Source organism: Coenobita brevimanus, chromosome 76 (assembly GCF_032717465.1).
Source record: "Coenobita brevimanus isolate Jiangsu-jjx chromosome 76, ASM3271746v2, whole genome shotgun sequence".
Taxonomy (NCBI): domain Eukaryota; kingdom Metazoa; phylum Arthropoda; class Malacostraca; order Decapoda; family Coenobitidae; genus Coenobita; species Coenobita brevimanus.
In genome coordinates, this window is record NC_137029.1 from 28,538,841 (window position 1) to 28,561,719 (window position 22,879).

At 42.6% G+C, this 22,879-nt stretch overlaps 1 protein-coding gene across 1 annotated transcript in view; it reads left to right on the forward strand.

Annotated features, from left to right (window-relative positions):
• LOC145408205 (nephrin-like) overlaps positions 1–22,879 on the forward strand; it is a 180,023-nt gene that overhangs the window by 138,817 nt on the left and 18,327 nt on the right. Inside the window, exon 12 of the mRNA XM_080278961.1 lies at positions 16,246–16,382. Coding sequence (XP_080135087.1) covers positions 16,246–16,382 — 137 coding nt within the window. The remainder of the gene's footprint in view (positions 1–16,245; positions 16,383–22,879) is intronic.

The following is a 22,879-nucleotide window of genomic DNA, read 5'->3' on the forward strand; positions in this document are numbered from 1 at the left end:
GTTACTCTCCCATTATTAATGTGTGTTGTTGAAGAAGGTGTGGTAATTGTGGAAAGGGTGGCTTTATGTGCAGTTGTAGGAGGGTGTTGAAGGTGTGGATTCACGGGATATGCTGATGTGTAAGCGGTTTTGTAGGCTGGGATGGATTATGTGGATGGGCTGATCGAATTAAAGCTATGGAGTGCAGGTCTTTTTTTTTTTTCGTGAATATAATCATCGTCATCATCACCACCATCATCGACAAAAACAAACAAGGAACAAGCCAGAGAGAGAGAGAGAGAGAGAGAGAGAGAGAGAGAGTACAAAGGAGTACAAAGGAAAGCAAACAGCAACAGACCTTATGGTCCTTTCGAGGCTGTTTGGTACAGAGTAGACTATGACTACAAGATCTGACTCTACATGCTGAAGGATAAGGATAGTAAAGCAAGAAGGCTCCAAACCCTCCAGCCAAAACTGGCAAGAAAAAGTGAGAAAAACCACCACGCAGCATGGAAAAACTGACATGGAAATTTCGTAGGAAAGACTGAAAAGGAAAACTACATTCTATAATACATTATCTATAAGCTACCAGTATGAATAACCTGAAAGAGAAAGTAGTAAAGTACAATGAGTAATCTAATAAATAAATAACTAATGCATGTCGCTGTACGGTTACGTTGAGTTGACGGGACGTCTGCGGAAATAGTGTGGAAATTGCACAGTGCACAGTGTGGATATTCAGGGGTGGTGTGGCAGCCTTGCCTGACACTATTAAGGTAGGCAGGAGTCAATCAGGCCCCAGCTCCATTCATTCCACAGAGACTAGGAACTTTCCCATGCAGGACAAGCAAACAAGTCACCTCCTGAAGCAGGGACCCCTGGTACATTAAAAAAAAAAAACCGATGGTGGCCACGTAACTAACAGGGACCCTCAGTGATCCACAGCCCATCACAGTCATATAGCACAGCAATTTAATGGGTACACAAATCAACCAGCCAGCCAACAGCAACCCCCGCCAGGTCATTTATTGCCCAAACTGGTGTAGCTTTATGATGACTTAACACTAGTGGCGCCAACGCTTAAAGGTGATGTTTGGTGCTGCCATACAAGACACTGGCGATGGGGGCTGGGGTGACCCTTTGTATTGGCAGTGTTTATTTGTTCTACGTGTTTTTTTCTTTTTCTTTTTAGCTGCTATGTATTTACCTTTTTTTTTTTTCAGTTGACGTTGGTATTAAGGTTGAAAAACAAGTCGAGGTTTTGATGATTATTACTATAATTATTGTTATTATTATTATTATTATTATTATCATCATCATCATCATCATCATCATCATCATTATTATTTTTATATGTTTAGATGAGGGAAATTCTATAATTTGAAAGGTGAAACACTTCATTAACCCCCGTCACTCCTAAGGATTTAACTAGGTACAAGTATAATGTAGTTTTGGTAAGGTTGACCTCAGATGATTATTTCGTATGAAACGAGCACATTTGCTGTTATAGACACTTCTTGTGTATTCGGGCTGACTCCGGACGATTTTGCTCAGCTGAGTGAGATCCTGACTGGAGTATCCCTTTGTTGCCGCCGCCGGCCCGTCGTGTTCAGTGCAGGAATGGACGAAGCGTAACCAAGCCTTGCAAATACGATTACTGCCCCACCACTGCCGGGTAATTTTATGCAGTTGAGGAGAGAACAAAACAGGTCAGAGGGAGGAAGGAGGTGGAGGGAAAGTTAATTTTAAAACAAGATTTACTAGCTCTCTCATTCATTGCAAAATTGATTATTTTTTTTTTTAATTCTTGCTGTTGCCGGACGATTTCACTCAGCTCAGACGAGACCAGAAGCCGAGACACAACAACTCAGCAAACCAAGCGAGAGAAAGGAAGGAAGCGGAGAGGAAGTCATTTTGCAGCCCGGATTTAGCGCCATCAAGCCTCGCAAATATCCTGCTGGAAATCTGACTCGTCTTTTCTTTGTGTAGCCTCAAGTACGTGATATCAGGACGGGGTTGCCAGGTGCGGAACCCTTGCTTGGCCATGTTCTTATGGACCTAGGAGGCTCCGCGACATCCCATCCATGCCGGTGGATATCGGCGTAGTGAACGTTATTATTTTCGTGTGTGAGAGAGTAAGCCGTAATGGGTAAGGTTTGGAGGAAGTGAAATCACTAACCTGAAGTATGCCGCTGTGGTGAAAACTTACAGAAGTGTGAAGACCGTTGAGGAGAGTGTGGAAGGAGAGATTACTGTCTATTCAGGTGAAGCCTGGTGTACATGAAGACGTCTGTGCCATCATCACTTAAGGATTCAAGGTATGGGTCCTGAATGCTACGGCTGGGAAAATGGTGCACGTGCTGGAAGTGAAGTTCTGAGGTTTGAACATTTACGAGAGTGAGACGTGTATGGAACTGAGCAAATATCGAATGAAGTGGTATGAAGACGATGTCAGTGATGTGTAACAGGTAAAAGGTGACGTGATCGGAGTAAGCTACAGACTGAATAGTGAGACCTGGTTGTGTACGTTTCAAGTACATGTTGTTGTAGACTGTTGCATACGACCCACCAGACAGTAAATGTAAATGAATGACGTTTGTTTCTCCTGCTTTTGCACTTCACCCTGCCACAGCAGGCAAGACCTAATTTATTCAAAATATAGAAAAATATTGTTAATGCACTCCCGTGATTCTCCTTAATTTTATGCCCTCCTCTTCCTATTTCTGAATCATGTGTTCCTCGTATAGTATTCGGAAGTACTGTCAGTGTTGATGATGCTATGATTTAAGCAGAATTATTCCTATATTTAACTATTCATAATATTGATGTCAGCACTAATTTTAGTACCGAAGTGTACAGTTCGAAATAAATCGCTAGAGGAAGGTTCAGAAGAGCCGGGAAATACCACGAAAACGCGTCCGTTTGGGTCTAAGAGTTCCTCCTGGCATCGTACAGGGAAATAGCCTAATGAACCAGAAATTGGTTCTCGCTTCCCTCCAGCCACTTTAGAATGTGATGGGATTCGTGATTGGTTGGCGGCCAGCCCGTGTGATGGATGGCGCCGGGGAGCCTCAAGTTGGTGCTGGGAGCAAGATGAAGACCTATTGCTTGAAGCACCATGAACACCGAGACTAAGATTAACCTACTTTGTCTGAAATATTGCAGAATGTAACACGTATTGGAAACCGTGTGTGCCTGTGCATCTGACTGCCTTCCTGAACGTCGTGCATTCCTGTTGTTGGAGGTTATAATTCATGGGCAGTGTAACACTGAAACTGTGCTTGTAATATTTTTACTACTCTGTTGAAGATTTAAGTAACTGAAGATTCAAACTGCGTGAGATTTTGATATGGCTGTGGAATGTCGCATTTGTTACGGCCCACAACTACAACCCGCTCTACTGCAGTGATGGTCTTTATTAAATAATTTTTGCTGCCTGTATTCGAGTTTATATGACTTAGAACAGTCCCCACGATGTTCAGTGTCTCCTTGGTGTTAGGAAGGAGGTAAAGAGGTATTGTATGCCGGCGGATGAACAAAGTACGGTAACTAGTATGGACCTGAAAGTGTTGAACAATGTAAAGCTTATAAATATCCTTGTACTTAAATTTGTTCGCTTCGACGACGGCCCTTCTGATTACTGGCCTTTTTTTTTTCCTTTGGAGAACATGACATTATTTGGAAACTGTATCCCTAACCGTTTTCTGTATAATGAAGGCCCAATATTATGGGAGATGCTGATTGTTGGCGAATGTGACTAAAAGCACACACACACACACACACACACACACACACACACACACACACACACACACACACACACACACACACACACACACACACACACACACACACACACACACACACACACACACACACACACACACACACACACACACACACACACACACACACACACACACACACACACACACACACACACACACACACACACACACACACACACACACACACACACACACACACACACACACACACACACACACACACACACACACACACACACACACACACACACACACACACACACACACACACACACACACACACACACACACACACACACACACACACACACACACACACACACACACACACACACACACACACACACACACACACACACACACACACACACACACACACACACACACACACACACACACACACACACACACACACACACACACACACACACACACACACACACACACACACACACACACACACACACACACACACACACACACACACACACACACACACACACACACACACACACACACACACACACACACACACACACACACACACACACACACTTGTCCAAATGGTCCAAAACTTGGCAAATGGAATTTAACGTTGAAAAATGTAAAGTACTTAACGTAGGCAAGACCATTGGAGATACTAAATACAGCTTAGATAACATAGAAATGAGCAAATCGGAATGCGAGAGAGATCTAGGAGTTATGATTAGTAACGACCTTAAACCAAGGCAACAGTGTATTAATGCGAGAAATAAAGCAAATAGGGTCCTAGGATTTATTTCGAGAAGCGTGAGCAATAGATCATCTAAAGTAATACTGAAACTTTATCTAGCATTAGTAAGGCCACATTTAGACTACGCAGTACAATTTTGGTGTCCTTACTATAGAATGGATATTAATTCGTCAGAAAATGTACAGAGAAGAATGACTAAAATGATACATGACGTCCAGAACCTGTCATATGAAGACAGACTGAAAAGACTAAGTCTGCATTCGCTAGAGAGGCGTAGAGTAAGGGGAGACAATTGAGGTGTTTAAGTGGATGAATGGTATAAATAAGGGAGATATTAGCAAGGTACTTAAAGTGAGCATACAGGATAGAACTAGAAATAATGGTTTCAAACTAGAAAAATTCCGTTTCAGAAAGGAAATCGGTAGAAATTGGTTTGGTAATAGAGTTGTAGACGAATGGAATAAGCTACCTAGTAAAGTAGTTGCTGCCTCTTCCATTGAGAGTTTCAAGCATAGGCTAGATAAGTATATGACAAATAAGGGGTGGCTTTAAAATAAAGAAAATCTTATAACCAATACTAATTCAAAAAAATTTTCTTTTCAGGTTACACAATGATAGTCTCTATTCTCCTTTCACACTTTCCTGTAAAATGTCCACGCCAGTTTTTCTATACGGCGTGGTGTTCTTTCTGACTTTTTCCTGCCGGCTTCGGCTGCAGGGTTTGGAGGGCGGGGGAGAGCCTTCTTCTTTGCTATCCTTATCTCATTCTAGTAGTTCAGTTGCTCTTCTAGGAGCTGCCTAGCATGGGCCAACCGGCCTACTGCAGTTATCCTCTCTTCTTATGCTCTTATGTTCACACACACACACACACACACACACACACACACACACACACACACACACACACACGAATAAAATCCTAAGAACTAAGGCGAATATAGTCATCATATTGTGCTGAGAGTTTTATCGAAGATGAAACAATGAAAAACCTAGACTAAAGATGGATATTGATGATGGAATAATGGAAAGAAACTGGGAAATAAATCGATGAAGTGGTGAAATAATACGATAAATGATAAAAAATTACAATGAGGTGATGAAATATCCTTATGTTGAAAGTGGTGAGAATGATTGAAAGAAACTGCGGTTGTCATGAAGAAACAGAAGATACCGTAATTACAAATAGAAAATACTGAATGTGCAAAACTGCTGTACGAGTATCTCCTTCAGCCTGGCAGCCTACATCAGTTAGAAGTAATATTACCAGACTTGTGTTCTTGATAAAAACACAGTGAAGAGGCTGAGGAAAATCATTGGGAGATTACAAGAATAAAAGGAAAAACTCTCTCTCTCTCTCTCTCTCTCTCTCTCTCTCTCTCTCTCTCTCTCTCTCTCTCTCTCAGCCAGGTAAACCGCGTGGAAATAATTAGATCGGACTCGTAATCTTGCCAGACACAGAATTACACGATTTAATCTGCTCCTACGGTTCCCAGAATATGTCTCATTTAAATTATTATATTTTCAGGAGCTGGGTGGTACTTAAGCATATTATATATTACTGCATCATAGATTATTAATATTTAGGGAACATTGTGTGTGTGTGTGTGTGTGTGTGTGTGTGTGTGTGTGTGTGTGTGTGTGTGTGTGTGTGTGTGTGTGAGAGAGAGAGAGAGAGAGAGAGTTTTATTGGATATTCGTATTACTTTTTGGTCAGAACTGAACTTTTAACTTTTCATTTCCAATAACATCATCATGGTGAGTTTGAATTGTTCTGTGTTCATGTTATTTGCAAGAGAAGACTTCCATCATCATCATCATCATCATCATCATCATCATCATCATCATAGCATCGTCATCGTTGTCGTCGTCACACAACGACAATGAAGGTGACGGTTACGGTGCCTATAACGATTACAGTGATGATGATGATGATGATGATGATGATGGTTGTGATTTGATGTTGATGGCTGTGGATATGATAGTGACGATGAAGAACACCAAGGAAAAGGTAATCCCCGTTGTGTTTGTATATCAGCCTAGTTTGTTCTCCAGTGTCGTTTTATTTCGATAGTTTTGTTTGCTGTAAGCCTCACGCACTACTCGTTTTGTGTCAACAAAGAATTTCACTCTCGGGGGACAAATAAAGACAATATCGAAAGCTGCCAGCACTGTTTTGCCAGTAAAATAGTCAGCGCGTTGTTTTCTTTGATGCGAGTAATAGTGATTTTTTTTTTTTTTCAGTGTTCAACTTCTTCGGTGTACAAAATCGTGGTTGGCCGTAATATAATTTTGAAGGACATATCGTACTGGTCGAATTAATTCCTTCACTATGATGCCGCCTTGTTCTCTCACTTAAAGTCCCAAAGCAACTATATTCGGCATAGGAAAAATTGTTCGGACTGTAGTGGTTAGATATAGTCTCAGGTCCTTCACGACAAGAAGTTTTTCCCAAGTGAAATAAAAATACCTGGCAGTAGCAAGAATCAAGAGACCATAATACCGCAAGAACTAATGGAAATAGTGCGTCATGTTTTTGCAACCAGTGGTCTTCCATTAGCAGAATGAAATTGTTTGTCGTTTTTTTAGTTTACACTTGCTGGTGTCAGGCGATTGTATATAACTAAGGAGAGGCATCATTGGTTGAAATATTTTGAAGGGATTTTACGTTATCATATAATTGCTGCCGCCACACGAATTTGTCCATCCCTGTCTTGCTTTAATTCTCTTCCCTTGTCATCTCACTTTCCTGCTGTCATGGCAGCGGGTGAGTGAAGAGGCTTATTATTCCTGCCGCCGACATACCGTTTTATTCACACCTGTTTGTGTTTCCTTCCCCCTGTCACCCATTCTCCCTTCCATGGTGGTGGAGGTATGCCTTATCAGGGTGATCTCGGGAATTCATTTATTTCCCCTCCCCCGTCCGTTCCTCAAACATGTGGTAGGGACAGCGCTGGTTCAGTCGGAGGCAAAAATTCGCCAAATATTTCATCTCTGCTGCTCCTGTTTTTCTGATGCAGGCAAATATTCATAAGTTGTGAGAGGCTTGGTAAGTTTTTCCCTGTCTGTAGTTGATTCTCCCTGATATGATGCATCAGGGAGGAAACTGTGAACTTATCAGGTAGGAAACTGATTAACTTTAATGTGAAATGATTAGTAGACAGACTATTTTCCCTGATTCTGCCCTCATTATATCAACACAACACGGCTTGACTGCGACGTCTAGGGGACCGTGAAGAGAGAGAGAGAGAGAGAGAGAGAGAGAGAGAGAGAGTTACGAATGGAGGGGAGAGTTAAAGGCTTGTTGTGCTGTGTAGTATGGTGTAGTGTGGTTTGGTGTGGTGTGGTGTGGTGTGGTGTGGTGTGGTGTGATGTGATGTGTGGCTGGTGTGGTGTGGTGTGGTGTGGTGGATGTCGTGCAGTAAAGACATGACGGATGATCTACTAGCGTGTTCCACTGTGCTCTGTTCTTTACCCTTGTTGTGGTCTCATGTTGGGGTTGGCCTTTCTGTTGCCCTCTCCTTACCTCTGCCTTTCTTCTGCCTCCTTATCTTACCCTGGATCACCACCCGCAGCAGTCACTGTACATCCAGGTCCCCAGTTACAGACGACTGCTGGGTGAACAGGGGCAAAGGGGAACAAACCTGACTGCCACGAGAATCGAACTTGTGTTCTTACAATTACGAGCTGGATGTACCACCGGCTCCTTCCTTACCTTAGAAGAGACTTCTGGATCCCTTTATTGTCTCGAGAGATGAATCCCTGAGAACACCACCACCCTCTTTGCTGTTACTAGTGTTTTGTACTCTATAGCACATCAACTACCGGGTAGTCTGTTTCTTAAGACTTGCTGCATCAAAATAGCCTTAGTCCTTCGTGGATACCTGGCGTAAAACCAAATATATATATATATATATATATATATATATATATATATATATATAGACATCAGGAAGGGCATCCGGTCATAACATGCTACACGCTTTAGTCCAAAGTCCTCTACCCAGGGGAAACGCCTTAGCCCTTCGTGGATACCTGACGTAAAACCTAATTATATATATATATATACAGTATATATATATGTATATATATATATATATATATATATATATACAGTATATATATATGTATACACACACACACACACACACACACACACACACACACACACAGTCTGGTAACTGCTGTATTCTCAGGTTCAATATACGTCACTGTCCATCAGGGTTGAGCCAGAAGACAGAGTGGGAGAGATTATATACATGGCGGGGGTTGACACATGACTACTGATCTCGAATTTAATCAGTGTGTGTGATTACTGGGGCGGAGTCACGCGGCGAGAGAGTGAAAAAAAAAAAAAGCCAGCAGACGAGTCGCACATGCAGTAAAGTCACACGCAAAATTCAAACTAATCAGCGGGTCCACAGGTATATTAATCCCTTTCACCATATTTATATTTTAATCATTCAGACTTTGGACGATTATAGGCAGTTGATGACAGAATTAATGAACTGGAAGGTTAGATATGGCTTTCATTAACTCCCTCACTACTAGGATGTTCTCTTTAGCTGAGTAAAATCGTCTGGTTGTAGCACGAGTGAGGTAAGATGGCGTCCTCTTGCTGAAAGGGCTAAAGTTGATCGTCAGTGTTCATTATCCCCATGAGCTCTAGGGCATGATATTAATTTTATTCTTGCTGTCTCCTGACGACTGTGTTCAGCTTATGAAAGGCTTATCGAGCTGGAAGGGTTAGATAAAGCCTTCATTAACCCCGTCACTGCCAGGGGCCTCTCCCAAGCTGAATATAATCGTGTGGTGACATCAGGAAGTAACTGTGAAAAAGACATCTACGTAATTAAGTGATGAAAACTAGATCATTGGGTGCAACATGAAAATAATTGGTCAGAAAGAATGTGTGTGTACCAACTAATAAATACATATATTATAATTGTTGTCGAGAAGTGTTTTTTTGTTTTTGGTGTAACTTAATTATCAACAGGGCATAAGTTTTTTTTTTTTTTTTTTCTCTACAAAAATGTATATCTCATTTACGACGAGAAATTAATCATAGTTTTTTTTTTTTTTTTTTTTAAATTAAATTGTGCCCTGGTCCTCGTTTTTCCCCCCTGCTGCGAAGCGGACATGTTTACGACAGGAAATAAATCACTAACCAAACAGCAAATCATAGACCCAGCAGGAAGGGAAGTTAAAAAATCACTTCATATTCATCATTGTAGTCGTCGTCATCGCCATCATAATCAGCAATAGCATTATCATTATCATTATTATTTATTATCATCGATCTCATACTTCCTGTCGTAGTCATGGTCGTCTTCACTGTCATAGTCATCACCTTTGTCATCGTCGTCGTTGTTGTCATCGTCGTTGTCGCCATCTTCGTCGTGATCACGGTCCGTCACATTCACAGTCATTATCGTAGTTATAATTATCATCACCGCCATCATCATCATCGTCATCATCGGCATGCCATCCCCAGTTCCCACTAAATACATGGGGCGGACACAACTCATAAATCACAAGAGATATACAAACATAAATCATAAAGCAAGCTGGGTGTGTGGGAAATTATTGCTTTACGGTGTGTGCCTCAGTCTTGTATCAGAGACTACTCGTATTGTGACACCGACCCCTTGCGTTACTTACGGCCCTACCTGACCCCACCTGCACAGCATCACCTGCCAAATGGAGGTCCTGCATATGATATTGTGTAGGTGTTTCATTTTTATTACATATTCTCTCGACTCGACATACAATACACAGACGGTTCTCTAAACCTAGCAGTCCTCCCACACCTTCCTCCCACACGTCACACACCTTCAGTAGTCACCACTTTGACAATAATACCCACCGTCCGTGCTGATTACATGTCGCACACCTTCCACCGTTTGGATGCTAATACCCACCGTGCATACTGTCGGCTTTGAAATAACCTGTAGTTTCTTAATTATTCTTGCGTTCTGCTCGGCCTGCTTGAATGCGAAAGCTTTAAAAGAATACATGAAAATTCCCCACTAAGTATCTGAGTTATGTGAATGAAGGAACAAAATTTACTGGGTCGTCTGTAAATAAGGCAGGAGTTATTTGCCTACGCCCACGCGGCCATATCTTTGCCGGGAATGTCTTTAATATATCGTGCTCTCTCAACCCTTCAGCAGCACCAGGAGAAAATAATTGCACGGAAAGTCATAATTCTGATACAGTTGCGGAGCACTGGAAATTATCTGACTTGAGAACTAGCTAAATATAAAAGGAGGAAAGACTAATTAAAAAGAGAAGATAATGGAAATATACGTGGGAGAGAAACTGTGAGGGGAGAGGGAGGGTGAGGAAGGGGGATTGGGAGGAGAGCAGAGAGAAGAGGAGGAAGAGGGAGGATTGGGGAGGAAGGAGGGGTGGGGAAGAAAGGAAGAAGGAAGGAGGAGGAGAAGAGAGGAATGGTGAGAAAGTGGAAGGAGAGGGGGAAAGAATGGAGAGGTAGGGGGAGTGTAAGGGAGGAGGAATGCAGTGTGGGGAAAGAGAAGGAAAGAGGGAGGAAAGGGGAAGGAGATGGAGGACGATATGGGGAATGAACCCGGCAGTGTCTTTGTACTGTAATTTTATTCTTGTATTCTGTCGATTTTCTTCCGCGGGTTAAAACATCGTCCAAATACGCCCCTCCAGTATGAGTAGCTTTTTACAAACTAAATAAAATTGCAGTTGAACAGTAGTAATAAGCTAAAACACAAAGGCGTCACCGGGTTTAAGAAATTAACCAAAACCAGCGCAACAAAATTCTCATCAAGCAAGGGAAAAAAGAAAAATCTTTTACAGTGAAGGCAGAGAAAAATGTGGTACGTGACTGATGAATGTGGCCGCTGCAAAAAGAAAATGGTAAAGGATATGAAAACTCGGGATTACTTAACTAGAGCGGATGTCCCCCTGACCCTGTGTGCATAGAGAGACTGGAGGGAGGACGAGGAGGGACAGAGGCGAAAGCAGGGGGACAGAGAGAAAGAAAAGGAAAGAGGCGGGGGCGGAAGCTATGATTGAGAGAGGGCAGGAGGAGGGAGGACTGACAACGACAGAGGATAGACAGAGAACAGAGAGAAGCATTAAAAGACAGACAGACAGACAGACAGCGAAAGAGGGAGAGAGAGAAGGAGGAAGCGTGGAACTCTCCTTCGCTTGCTCTTTTTTCATGTTTTCCTCCCTCCCTCTCTTCCTCTTCTTTTACTCTGTCTCTCTCTTCCTCTTATCTCGCCCCACAGGACAACCTGGTGGTCAAGTGGTTAGAAAAATTATGTTGCCTAAGAGGACGCGAGATGGATCCCTGGTTGGGACAGGAACAGTTTTGAATTTCGTTAAAATAGACTTTACTGATTTTCCACAAGACTTACCGACGCGTCATAAATCACCTCCACTGGTGCCATAACACCAGTCCTGAATGTGACATCGCTAGCATGTGTTTGCATATGAACGGTGGGTATTAGCGCCGAAGTGAGGGCATGAGAAGGTGTGTCGCATGTAGTGCTACTGGACCTCAGGGAACGAACTGTCTAGTCTCGTACCTTGAGCTGGACACAATACTACTACTACTACTACTACTAACTACTACTACTACTACTACTAATAATAATAATAATAATAATAACAACAGTATGTCCATGTATGCGCTCTCACTCGTTCACATCCAGATGAGATTCCTTTGATAACGTAAACATACTCTCTACCAGTACAACAGCAAATTAGCCATGCATTTTCTGACGCCATGTTTTAGTAGTCTTCCACACCCATATTCGTGCATAATACAGACTCTCAAACACAACCAGTCCATCAGCAAATTACACCAGCACCTTCTCACCCAATGCTTTAGTAGCCTTGAACACCAATACCCTTGCTTAAAGTACGGGTGGGTGCGGGTCACTTCCCCAGGGACAAGAAGTGACATTGCTCCACCCGACGGATCAGCTTTTGTTAGAACCTGTAAGAGACGGCATAAATGTGGATAACGAAGCTGCCTGTCCGTATCAGGCATGTACAAGCCAGCCACTACAGATCAATACCTGCAGTAGCCTACTATCACGAACTTCTAACCTGAATAAAATCAAAAGCAGTAGCACGAACAATGTACAAAAAACGTCTTGGTCATTTAGGGTATATTACAAATTACCCTTATTCCTTAATTTCCCTAGACACCCGCCCCCCAAGTTTAAAAAAAATCGTCTGACTGCAGCAAGAATGAAACAAGACGAGCTTAAGGGGTTAGTGAGTTGGCTGGCCCAGTCTCTTTGGCGAGGTGCTTGGCGTCATGAAAGTAGGAAACGCATCATGACCGGCCATAAAAGTCGTTTAGATAACAGAGCCCTTGATGGCGCCACCAAGACCCAGACCAGATGAAGCTGCCAGGCTGGAGGATGGAGAAATAGACAGACGGATAGATACAAGGTTGGAAGGTAGGTAGGTTTATGAGAGAGTTACGTAAGTACCGTAATTTGTTAAGCCGTTTAGGTAACAGAGCCCATAATCGTTTCAACAAGACCAGAGTGAGATGAAGATAAGGGATAGATAGATTGGTAGATAGATAGATAGATCGACAAAGATAGATAGTTAAGTAGATAGACAGAGCCCGTAAGAGCAGCGGCAAGACCAGGAGAAGCCGCTTGAAAGTCTCGAGTTTGTGTACTGTATAGACAGAATGACCGATAAGCAGGGGTGCAGGTACGTAGATATAAATGGATGGATGGATGGATGAATGAATGGATATAGGTTGATAAGTAGCTTGATAGATACACAGATATAGATATACAGGTAAATAGGTAGATAAATAGACAGGTGAGAGATGGGTAATATGTAGGTAGGTATGTTGGTAGATTGTGATGGGGTTAGATATAAAAGTATGCTGATAGAGTTTAAAGAAAGTGACGTTAGATATAAAAGTATGCTGATAGAGTTTAAAGAAAGTGAGGTCTTGAAACAACAAGGTAAAACCCTTGAGCTTGACACAGACACCCAGATCATGTCCATTGTATCCTCCTCTGCTCATCTCAGCGTCGCCATTAACCGGATGAGAAGCCGTCAGTGTAGCGGCAATACGTCCATCACTGCCACCCGGTTCATAGGGGGGGAGGGGAAGGCTTTTGAGGCTCCCTGGCACCTCATCCCTTGCGATTTTTTGTGCTTATTACAATTTACTTGTATGTTATTTTATGTCTTTTTAATGTCGACATAGACTGCATAGATTACATAGAAATATTTACACACCGCATGCTGAGCCTTCTGAACTGACGAGAACATGTCCCCAGAGAGTCTCTTTAACCAGTCATTCCATGTAGTGCTGTTCTCAGGTAACTGTACACTGAGTGGCAAGCCAAACAGTTTCTCGCAACCCAGGAAACACGTACTACACTGAAGGTAACCGTATAGTTGACAGATCGACGTCTTGTGGTCCAAGGGGCAAAGGCGTTCCAACCGGCTGTCGCCCATTAGGATTTAGTGTTCGCATAATGCCACTCAGAGGTAGCGACTGGTCACCCATGTCCTTAAAATCTGGACGGATTAGCCTAGCCTCGGTCCCTTACGCTCCAGATGACACAGAAAAGTATTGGTTGATAGACTGATGGCTGTATCAGCACTCGAGTCTTAACTTATTGTGTCTTCCAGGCCTCCCTTCAAGCGAATAAGGTTAATCGAAATTAAAACATAGCGTAGCTGTAGCATTTTTGTTTTCATTTAACGGAACTGGGCTACTCCGTGCACTCGACTTTCGTGTATTGGTGCGTGGAATTTGACGAACCGTAATTATGGGGCAAGAATTAGTCTCCTTGGTTACTAGTCAGATCTATCCTTTAGTCTGAATAATCTTGGTCATCAACTACGCTGAAAAAGAGGGTTAAATCCTTGTCAGGTTAGAGCAAACGTACTGAACGGATAAAGTAAAAAGACGTTATCATATTAATATAGCTAACTTCCTTCCTCAAGTGAATAGGAGTAAGTAATCAGTATAATAAGAGAACCTTCTGAATACTGTAGCTTTAACTGCGTATCCTGTGTTGGAGGTGGTAAGGCGGCGTGTTTAGCAGCGGGAGGCGGGCGTCATTGTGGGGCTGTGACAGGGCAGAGTTACGACCACCACTGTGTCTTGATCTGTCAATGGTGAGGGGGTCGCTGGGGAGGAGAGGGGGAGGGGGAGTTGGAGGGGGAGGAGGAGGGGTGGGGGTGATGTTGATAGGAAGGGTAGAAAAGTAAGGAACGGGAATAAGAGGAAGAATGCTAGAAGGGAGAAGGGAAGTAAGGGGAGAGGTGGAGGGAGACGGTGGTGGTGGTGGAGGTGGTAGTGGAAGGTATGGGGGGAGGAGAGCTTGCTGGGACGGTAGGAGTGGGCTGTCAGTTTGGTGCTCATGTTAGTACAGCACAGTGATTGGATTGGTTGTGGACCGTGTATTTGTGTACGTATATTTGTGTCACTACCAACAGCTTTGCCTGAGTTAAACAGAGAAATGCGTACTCCATAAATCTATTTAATGTACTGTTTTCTCTTGCCTTTCTCCACATTACTCCATTATTTCCACACTTTTATTTTCAGTTCTTTTATCTTTCTCCTTCACCATTCCCTCTCCCCCGCACTTGTACCCTCCATGCATCACCTCAACTTTACACCATCATTTCCCTCTTGTGTACTCCTCTGTTGCGCTTACTCTTCTCCCTCACCCTCTTCTTTCTCATCCATTTTCTCTTTCACCTCTCTGTTCTTCCACCTTTTTCCCTTCTCTCACAACTTTTATCAGCCCTTCCTCTACCTTCCCCTCCCTCACCCTTCTATTCCTCCATCTCTCAAACCCCACACTCTTTTCCACCCACGCCTCTTACCTGCTTCCCCCTTCTCCTCTGCGACGCATCCTTCACACTCCTTTGCTTCCCTCACCTATAGCTTTTTATTTTTATTATTTTTTTTTTTTTCCTCAGCCTCACTCCCCTTCCCACCCTCACCTCTGCTTCACTGCCTCTGTTTCCTACTCACTGTTTTTATACTTGCTGTGCCGCCACCCCTCTCCTTTTATACTCTCTCTCTCATATATATATATATATAAAATTGTATCTGTCTATTTCGCTCTCACCTCGGAAGCACCCTTCATCTCAACATCAAAGCATTTTTTTTACTTCTCAATCTCTCGTCCATTGTCTTCCTCCCTGCAGTTACTGATCGATCTTTCTTCTTCCCTCTTTGCTTCCTCCTCCTCTTTACCGCAGACTTTTGTTTTCTAATTTCTCCTACCTTGATCCCTTTTCTCCCCCCCCCCTCTCTCTCTCTCTCTGTTTTTGTCTCTGTCTTCTCTCTTCAACCTCTTTTCATCTTTCCCCTGTTTGTATCAAGTCTTTTCATTTCTATTATCTATATGTCTTCTTAATTCTATTGCCATCTTCTCTTTCCTTTATCTCTTGTCTCCCCTCTCGTCTCATAGTCATTCTCGTTCAGTCATCTCTTTTACTTACTTGTCTCTTCCATTGTTCATGATGCTCTCACTCTTGTGTCCCTGTCATTTCTTTCCATTATTATCATTCCTTTCCTTTTATGGCTCTTCTAGAGTCATGCTCACTTCTTCCCTCTTGCGTACCGAGATAAAGGATGATGATGATGATGATTTGTGTGTGTGTGTGTGTGTGTGTGTGTGTGTGTGTGTGTGTGTGTGTGTGTGTGTGTGTGTGTGTACCCTCCCCCACTAACCCCCAGCTCTCTCTCTCATCCCTGTGCAGGTACACAACGGAGGGTCTGCGTAGCACCCTGACCTACACCCCCACCACGGAGAGGGACTACGGTACACTACTCTGCTTCGCTACTAACAGTGTGGGCAGACAGGAGGAACCCTGCTCCTTCACCATCATATCGGCAGGTGAGTCAGAGAGAGAGAGAGAGAGAGAGCAGAATGGTTAAAGGGAGATAGGGTCAGGTGATGAATTGTGGGGGAAGCTATGAATAAAAAAAAAAGAAAAATAGTTTGGTGATGAAGTAGACAGGAGGGAAAGGGAAGGATTGGAAAAACTGTTGTTGCTGAGAGAGAGAGTAATTAGAAAGTATTTTAATTGTCAAAGGAAGATGCAGCCCTCCTCTCGCTGAGAACGCCGTGGATCCTTCTCGTTTTGTATTTTTCCTATTTTATGTTGAATATTTTGCCCAGTCAGTATATGGCGCAGAAGAGGGTGATGATAATAATAATAATAATAATAGTAATAATAATAATAATTAATAGTAGTAGTAGTAGTAATAATAATAATAATAATAATAATGATAATAATAATAATAATAATAATAATAATAATAATAATGATGATGATGATGAGATGATGATGACTGACGACAATGACAACGATGACTGCGACGATAGACAGGCAGGTTAATCCCTTTGGTTCGGTAACGCATGTAAATGATAAAATCTTTGCTGCCTCCTGACGGTATTCCAGTTAGCTTCCGGAGACTCTGTTGTGAAGGAGGAAGTGAAGGCTGTGTCCATTTCGGAAAGTCTCTCAAGCTGAATAAACTCGTCTGACAGTAACAAGAACGAATAATAGGTTCTCGGTGTGAAGTTGATGGAACACCTAGTTTATGCATCACTGGCTAAACTACTCCAGTACGCACAGAGGCAATTCCACTTACAAATGGGTGTGTTTGGGAGAGATTCCAACAATGGCAATATATTTAGTTTAAGTTGCACAAGTTTGGAACCCGGCGAGTGGCCAGATATTAACACAACTCTCTAGTGCCTCGCTCTCACCAAGTTTGTGTTGGGGCCAGCCGAGTGAAGTGACCTAAAGTTTGCTTACGAAATGTTGGGACCAATGAAAAGAAGTGGTCCGGAAATTTGTGTACGAAATGTTGTAATCAGCGAAATGAAATGGGACGGAATTTCTTTAACGAAATCTTGGGACCAGCGAAGTGAAGTGGGCCAGAGCTAGTTACTAAGCTGAAGAAAGTCGTCTAGAGGCAGCAGGAATATAAAAGACGTCATCGTAGTGAAGGGGTTAACAGTCAGATCGTGAGAATTTTTCAGTTTTTTCGGCAAAACGGCAGACGATTTTATTGACCTTCAGTGTCTTACCTTAATAATAATAATAATAATAATAATAATAATAATAATAACAGTAATGGTAATAGTGATGATAATAATAATCGTGGAAGATCATAATTCCTTCACTCTGATGTATTTTGTAATCTATTCTTTTTAACACCAGACGATTTAATTCAGCTTCGGAGAGAGTTTTGGAAGACTGGAGTTAGATCTCGCTTTCAGCAGCACTTTCTCAAATGAAGGTCTTTCCTAAATTGAATAAATTCGTCTGGTGACAACAAGCATAAATGGAAAAAATCGTCACGGGATTGATAGGGGTTGACTGGCCTATTCAGGTTAACGACAAGCGATTTTATTAAGCACCACGTGGGTTTGTGGTGGTGTAAAGGGTAATGGTGTAAAGAGTAATGGTGGTGTAAAGGGTAATGGTGTAAAGGGTAATGGTGGTGTAAAGGGTAATGGTGGTGTACAGGGTAATGGTTGTGTAAAGAGTAGTGGTGGTGTAAAGGGTAATGGTGGTGTAAAGGGTAATGGTGGTGTAAAGGGTAGTGGTGGTGTAAAGGGTAATGGTGGTGTAAAGGGTAATGGTGGTGTAAAGGGTAGTGGTGGTGTAAAGGGTAATGGTGGTGTAAAGGGTAATGGTGGTGTAAAGGGTAATGGTGGTGTAAAGGGTAGTGGTGGTGTAAAGGGTAATGGTGGTGTAAAGGGTAATGGTGGTGTAAAGGGTAATGGTGGTGTAAAGGGTAGTGGTGGTGTAAAGGGTAATGGTGGTGTAAAGGGTAATGGTGGTGTAAAGGGTAATGGTGGCCGATATACAAATACCCGTTCAGGGGCTGCAATATTTTCGTTATTTTTTCCCTTGGTGGGCCATTAAATCCGGATCTGCTGGCCTACTTTGCTTCTCCGTAATGTGACCCGGAAATGTCGTAAGCGAAATGGATATTCTACACTGCTGTTTTCGTTGCGTTTTGTGTGTGTGTGTGTGTGTGTGTGTGTGTGTGTGTGTGTGTGTGTGTGTGGTGAAAGGGAGAGAAAAGTTGTGAAGTGGTGGGAAGGGTACTACTGTAGAATATAAAGGACAGCCTTATTATGCTGGAAGGACAAGTGAGAGAGAGAGAGAGAGAGAGAGAGAGAGAGAATAATGAGTACAGGAAGAGAGGAGTGCAAGAATAAACAGAACTAATAATACAATACATGTAGAATAACGAGTACAAGAACAGACAGGAATACAGATATAAACAAGGCTTAAAATGATATTAAATAGAGGAAGAGACAGGAGTGCACGAATAGACAGGGCTAGGAATATATATGAACAAGGAGAGGGGTTGGGGCGAAGGGCGTAAAGAGAGTTGTGTCCACCAACCACATGATAAAACTAGAGTTATGTTTCCCAGGAGAAGCTATACCGTCTTAGCAGGTACTGTACGTTTTCACTACTTCGTTACTTGAGATGTGTATACAAATCTAACCTGACCTAACTTAACCCAACCTTACCTAAGCTAGCCTAGCCTAACCTAACCTAACCTAACCTAACCTAACCCAACCTAACTTAACCTAACCAACTTAACCAACCTGATGACATTTTCCAAAGTATTCTACAGCATACCGCCTTAGGATGTGAAGGATAAGGCTTGTGTTTTCATTATTTAGTCACCAGGTGGATATATAAACCTAGCCTAACATTAATCAGGCCAGGTTAACCTGTTTGACCACATTATCTAAGTGCAGGTATACCGTCTACTGTAGGATGTGAAGGAAAGCGCGTGTATGTGTTCATTACCCCGTCACCAAATGGATATACAAAGGTAACTCAATCTACCCCAACCTAATCTCGTCCAACCTAACCTGACCACGTCGAGAACCAAGAATGTTTCCTCATAGACTGCAAAATCGTCAGGCGTTAACCAGAGTAGCGTAATATAATTCTTGCCATCTCAGACGATTTTATTCAGCTTAACAGGTTTTTCGAACTGGAGGGATTAGTATTTGCCTCAATAAACTCATCCGGTACGACGGGTCCTTCCTGAGGTGAATAATGCATAAAATCGTGTGTGGATGTAGGGGAAAAAAAAAAAAAAGTCAGGTTAGGGGTTAATGGACACTGTGTATCCTTTCCTGTATCAGTGTCACGCCTGACGTAGCTCAGAGGGGCCAGGTAACTAATATATTCAGCCACCTTCCCCACGCCCTTCATTAACATACATTACCAGCCGCCACCAGTGTCGCCACGGATGATGAAATAGTCCCAGAACACCACAGTAATTACTGTTGTGGTGGTGGCCCTAGGTTCATCGGAACTGTCCTCCTTTGAGAAAACACAGAAGGAATTGAGGGACGTTTGCATAATCGGACATCGAAGCCTCACAGTTGTATTATATTTATACCCACAGTGCCCTGATGTCTTTATACTCCTGCTATCTCCCGATGATTTTATTTATGCTGAAGAGATTTTTCCAACTAAAGTGAATAAATATAGCTTTCATTAACCCTTCACTACTTGGAATTCTTTTAAGTTGTATAAAATAGTCTGGAGGTAGCAGGCATAAAGTGATAAATACTATGCTGAAGGGTTTAACATGCATTAGCAGACCTACAGCAGCGTCAGTACGGATGGTGAAGTATTCCCCAGACGACCAAGGGAAATGTTGTGGGTCAGTAGGTTAATGTCTTCACTATGAAGTGCTTTCAGAGATAAATAATGCCATATGACAAGATAAACATAAAGTCGAGGTTGGCTGTATCACTGAAGGCCTCGAGGAATGTTATTAAGGATGATGAAATATTTCCCAGATGACTGAGGGAATATTTAGGCCACTGGAATAACGTTATTATTATTATTAGATCCTTTTTCAGATAAGTAATATTGTGTGACAGGATAAATAATAAAAGTAAAGATAACTACATTATTTGAGGCCTGGAGCAATGTTAGCACGGATGACGAAATATTTCCCAGACGACGCAGGGAATATCCGGGTCGCAGAGTAACTTGTCTGGAAAACTGGAGAGGGTTAGGTAACGTCTTCACTTTTATATTGTATTTTGTTATCAGTAGACAGTTTTATTGTGTATTGGAGGAACTTGAACTGGACGGGGTAGATAAAGCCTTCATTAAACCCTTCACCACCAGCAGGGTCGTCTAAGTTGAATAAAATAATCTGGAGGAAGCAAGACCAGAAAAAAAGGCACCTTATTGAAAAGCTTGACATACATTAAAGGAATTGGAGAAATATCACGCTATCAAAAATGTTTTCTTGACGACGAAGGTAATATCTGCGGCGCTGTGTACATTCCGTCGTAAGCTGCGTAAAGCTGTTTGGCGATGCAAAGAATAAAATTATAGATATCAAAGAGTCGCGCTGTTCTTTGTTTGTTTGTTTGTCTGTCCCTCAGTCACGCCCAAACCAAGGGCCAGAAACCCCCAGGCACATATATAGGCCTGTTCTGAATCAGGATGACCCATGGATGGTTTTAAGGGGGTCAAAATTCAGATTAGGTCATTTGAGGTCATCGGTAGAGTGTTCGCCTTTTTGGCCCGGGCAACGCGGGGTACCCCTGCAGCCCAATTTTTGGCATGGAGACTCACTTGACCTCCAGTTCGGACATAGGCAATGTGAGGTTGACCTCGCCGTCATTTGAGGTCACCTGTCGGTGGTCATTTGAGGTCACTGGTAATACACGCTCGAACGACTGGACCCAGCAGCACAATTTTAGGCATGGAGACTCACATGACATCCAGTTCAGACGTTGGCTATGTGAGGTTGACCTCTGAGGTCATTTGAGGCCGCCGGTAATAGTAAACAAGTGCAAACAAATACTGTGCGTTAGTCTGCGAAAGCTGAAATAGAAAGTTCCTGGACCTCTTATAATCCCTCTTCAAAAACGTAAGAGGTGTACATGGTCCTTCTGGAGTAGAAGGAAAGATTGAACTAGAACAAACAGGATTAGAGTGTTCTCATTTTTTGGCCCGGGCAACGCCGGGTACCCATGTTAGTTTAAAATAAACGATTGCTTACAAGTGGTTATTGGAAGTCGCTTGTAACTCTTTCACCCTGAGAGCACCCTGAGAAGATAAGCATTATAGTGACTTTTTTTTATTCTTGCACCCACCAGACACTTATATGTGCATAGGAGAGACTTTTCCAGCTGGAGGGTTAGATATAGCAATCTTTGTCTTTTCAGTACGAGAGGGTTCTTCTCCAACTGAGTAAATTCTAAAAGTAGCAAGAAAATGATTTGGAACTCCTTGGGCTGAAGGGGTTAAGTTGGACCAGATGTTCTGGAAATAGTAATAGATTTTAACAAACGTAATCGTAGCGAAGGGACTGAATTTTGCGTGCGAACTGCGTCCTGCCTGAGAGCCACCGAGATGCGTCATTACATAGAATAATGAAGGAGAAACAGTTGATCGAGATACTCGCAGTTTATAATTTTTTGACTGATGGGATTTCCATTTGTCCATCCATCTATCCATCGTGCAGTCCTTTTCTACCCCACCAGGAGCGTAGGGGTCCGGGACTAGGCTGCAAAATCGTCTTGTGTGGAAGGAGTATTAAAGTGCGTCCGTGGCAGGGAAAGGGTTAACTGACTTGGCTGTTTCTTTTCTCGTATTTTGCTCTTTATAATGCCAGATGATTTTAGTCATCTGAGAGTGAGAGCGTTTGAGACCTCCCCACCTCACCTCACCTGCCCTCCTGAACCGTGACCCCTCCAAAGTTCTCACTGGGGGAGAGAAATGTGAGAGAGGGAGAGAAAAATGAGAGAGGGGGAGAGAAAATTGTCGGAACGCTCTTGTGAAAGTTTAATTCACATCAGAGTTTCTGGAGAAAAATTGTTACCTGCGAGACGGAAGAGTGGACGGGCATATTCAAGGGCGGAGGAAACCCCTTCACTTCGAGGACATGTTTTTCTTTTTTTTTTTTTCTCCAGACGAATTAATAAATCTTGGGATGGAATTTCCGAACTGGAGGGTTTAGTTACAGTTCACATTAACCCATTCAGTGGTGGAGATCCTTCCTTGATTGAATATAATCGTCTGGAGGTAAAAAGAATGAAAATGAACTACACTTTATCGTAGTGAAGAGATTAACCACGTCTAGGGAAGTGGAGCCGGTGGTGCATTGGTTAGCACATCCACCACGCAAATGAAAGAGCCTGAGTTCGATTCTTGGGCCGGTCAGACTCTTTCTTAGTTATTTATTTTTCATATCACCACTCAGTATTCCCTTCCTTGTTATTAAAATCATTCTGATTTGATTTAATAATCTCGATATACTCGTATGGTCCATAAACAACGTACAAATGGATATCCACCAGCCATACGCAGA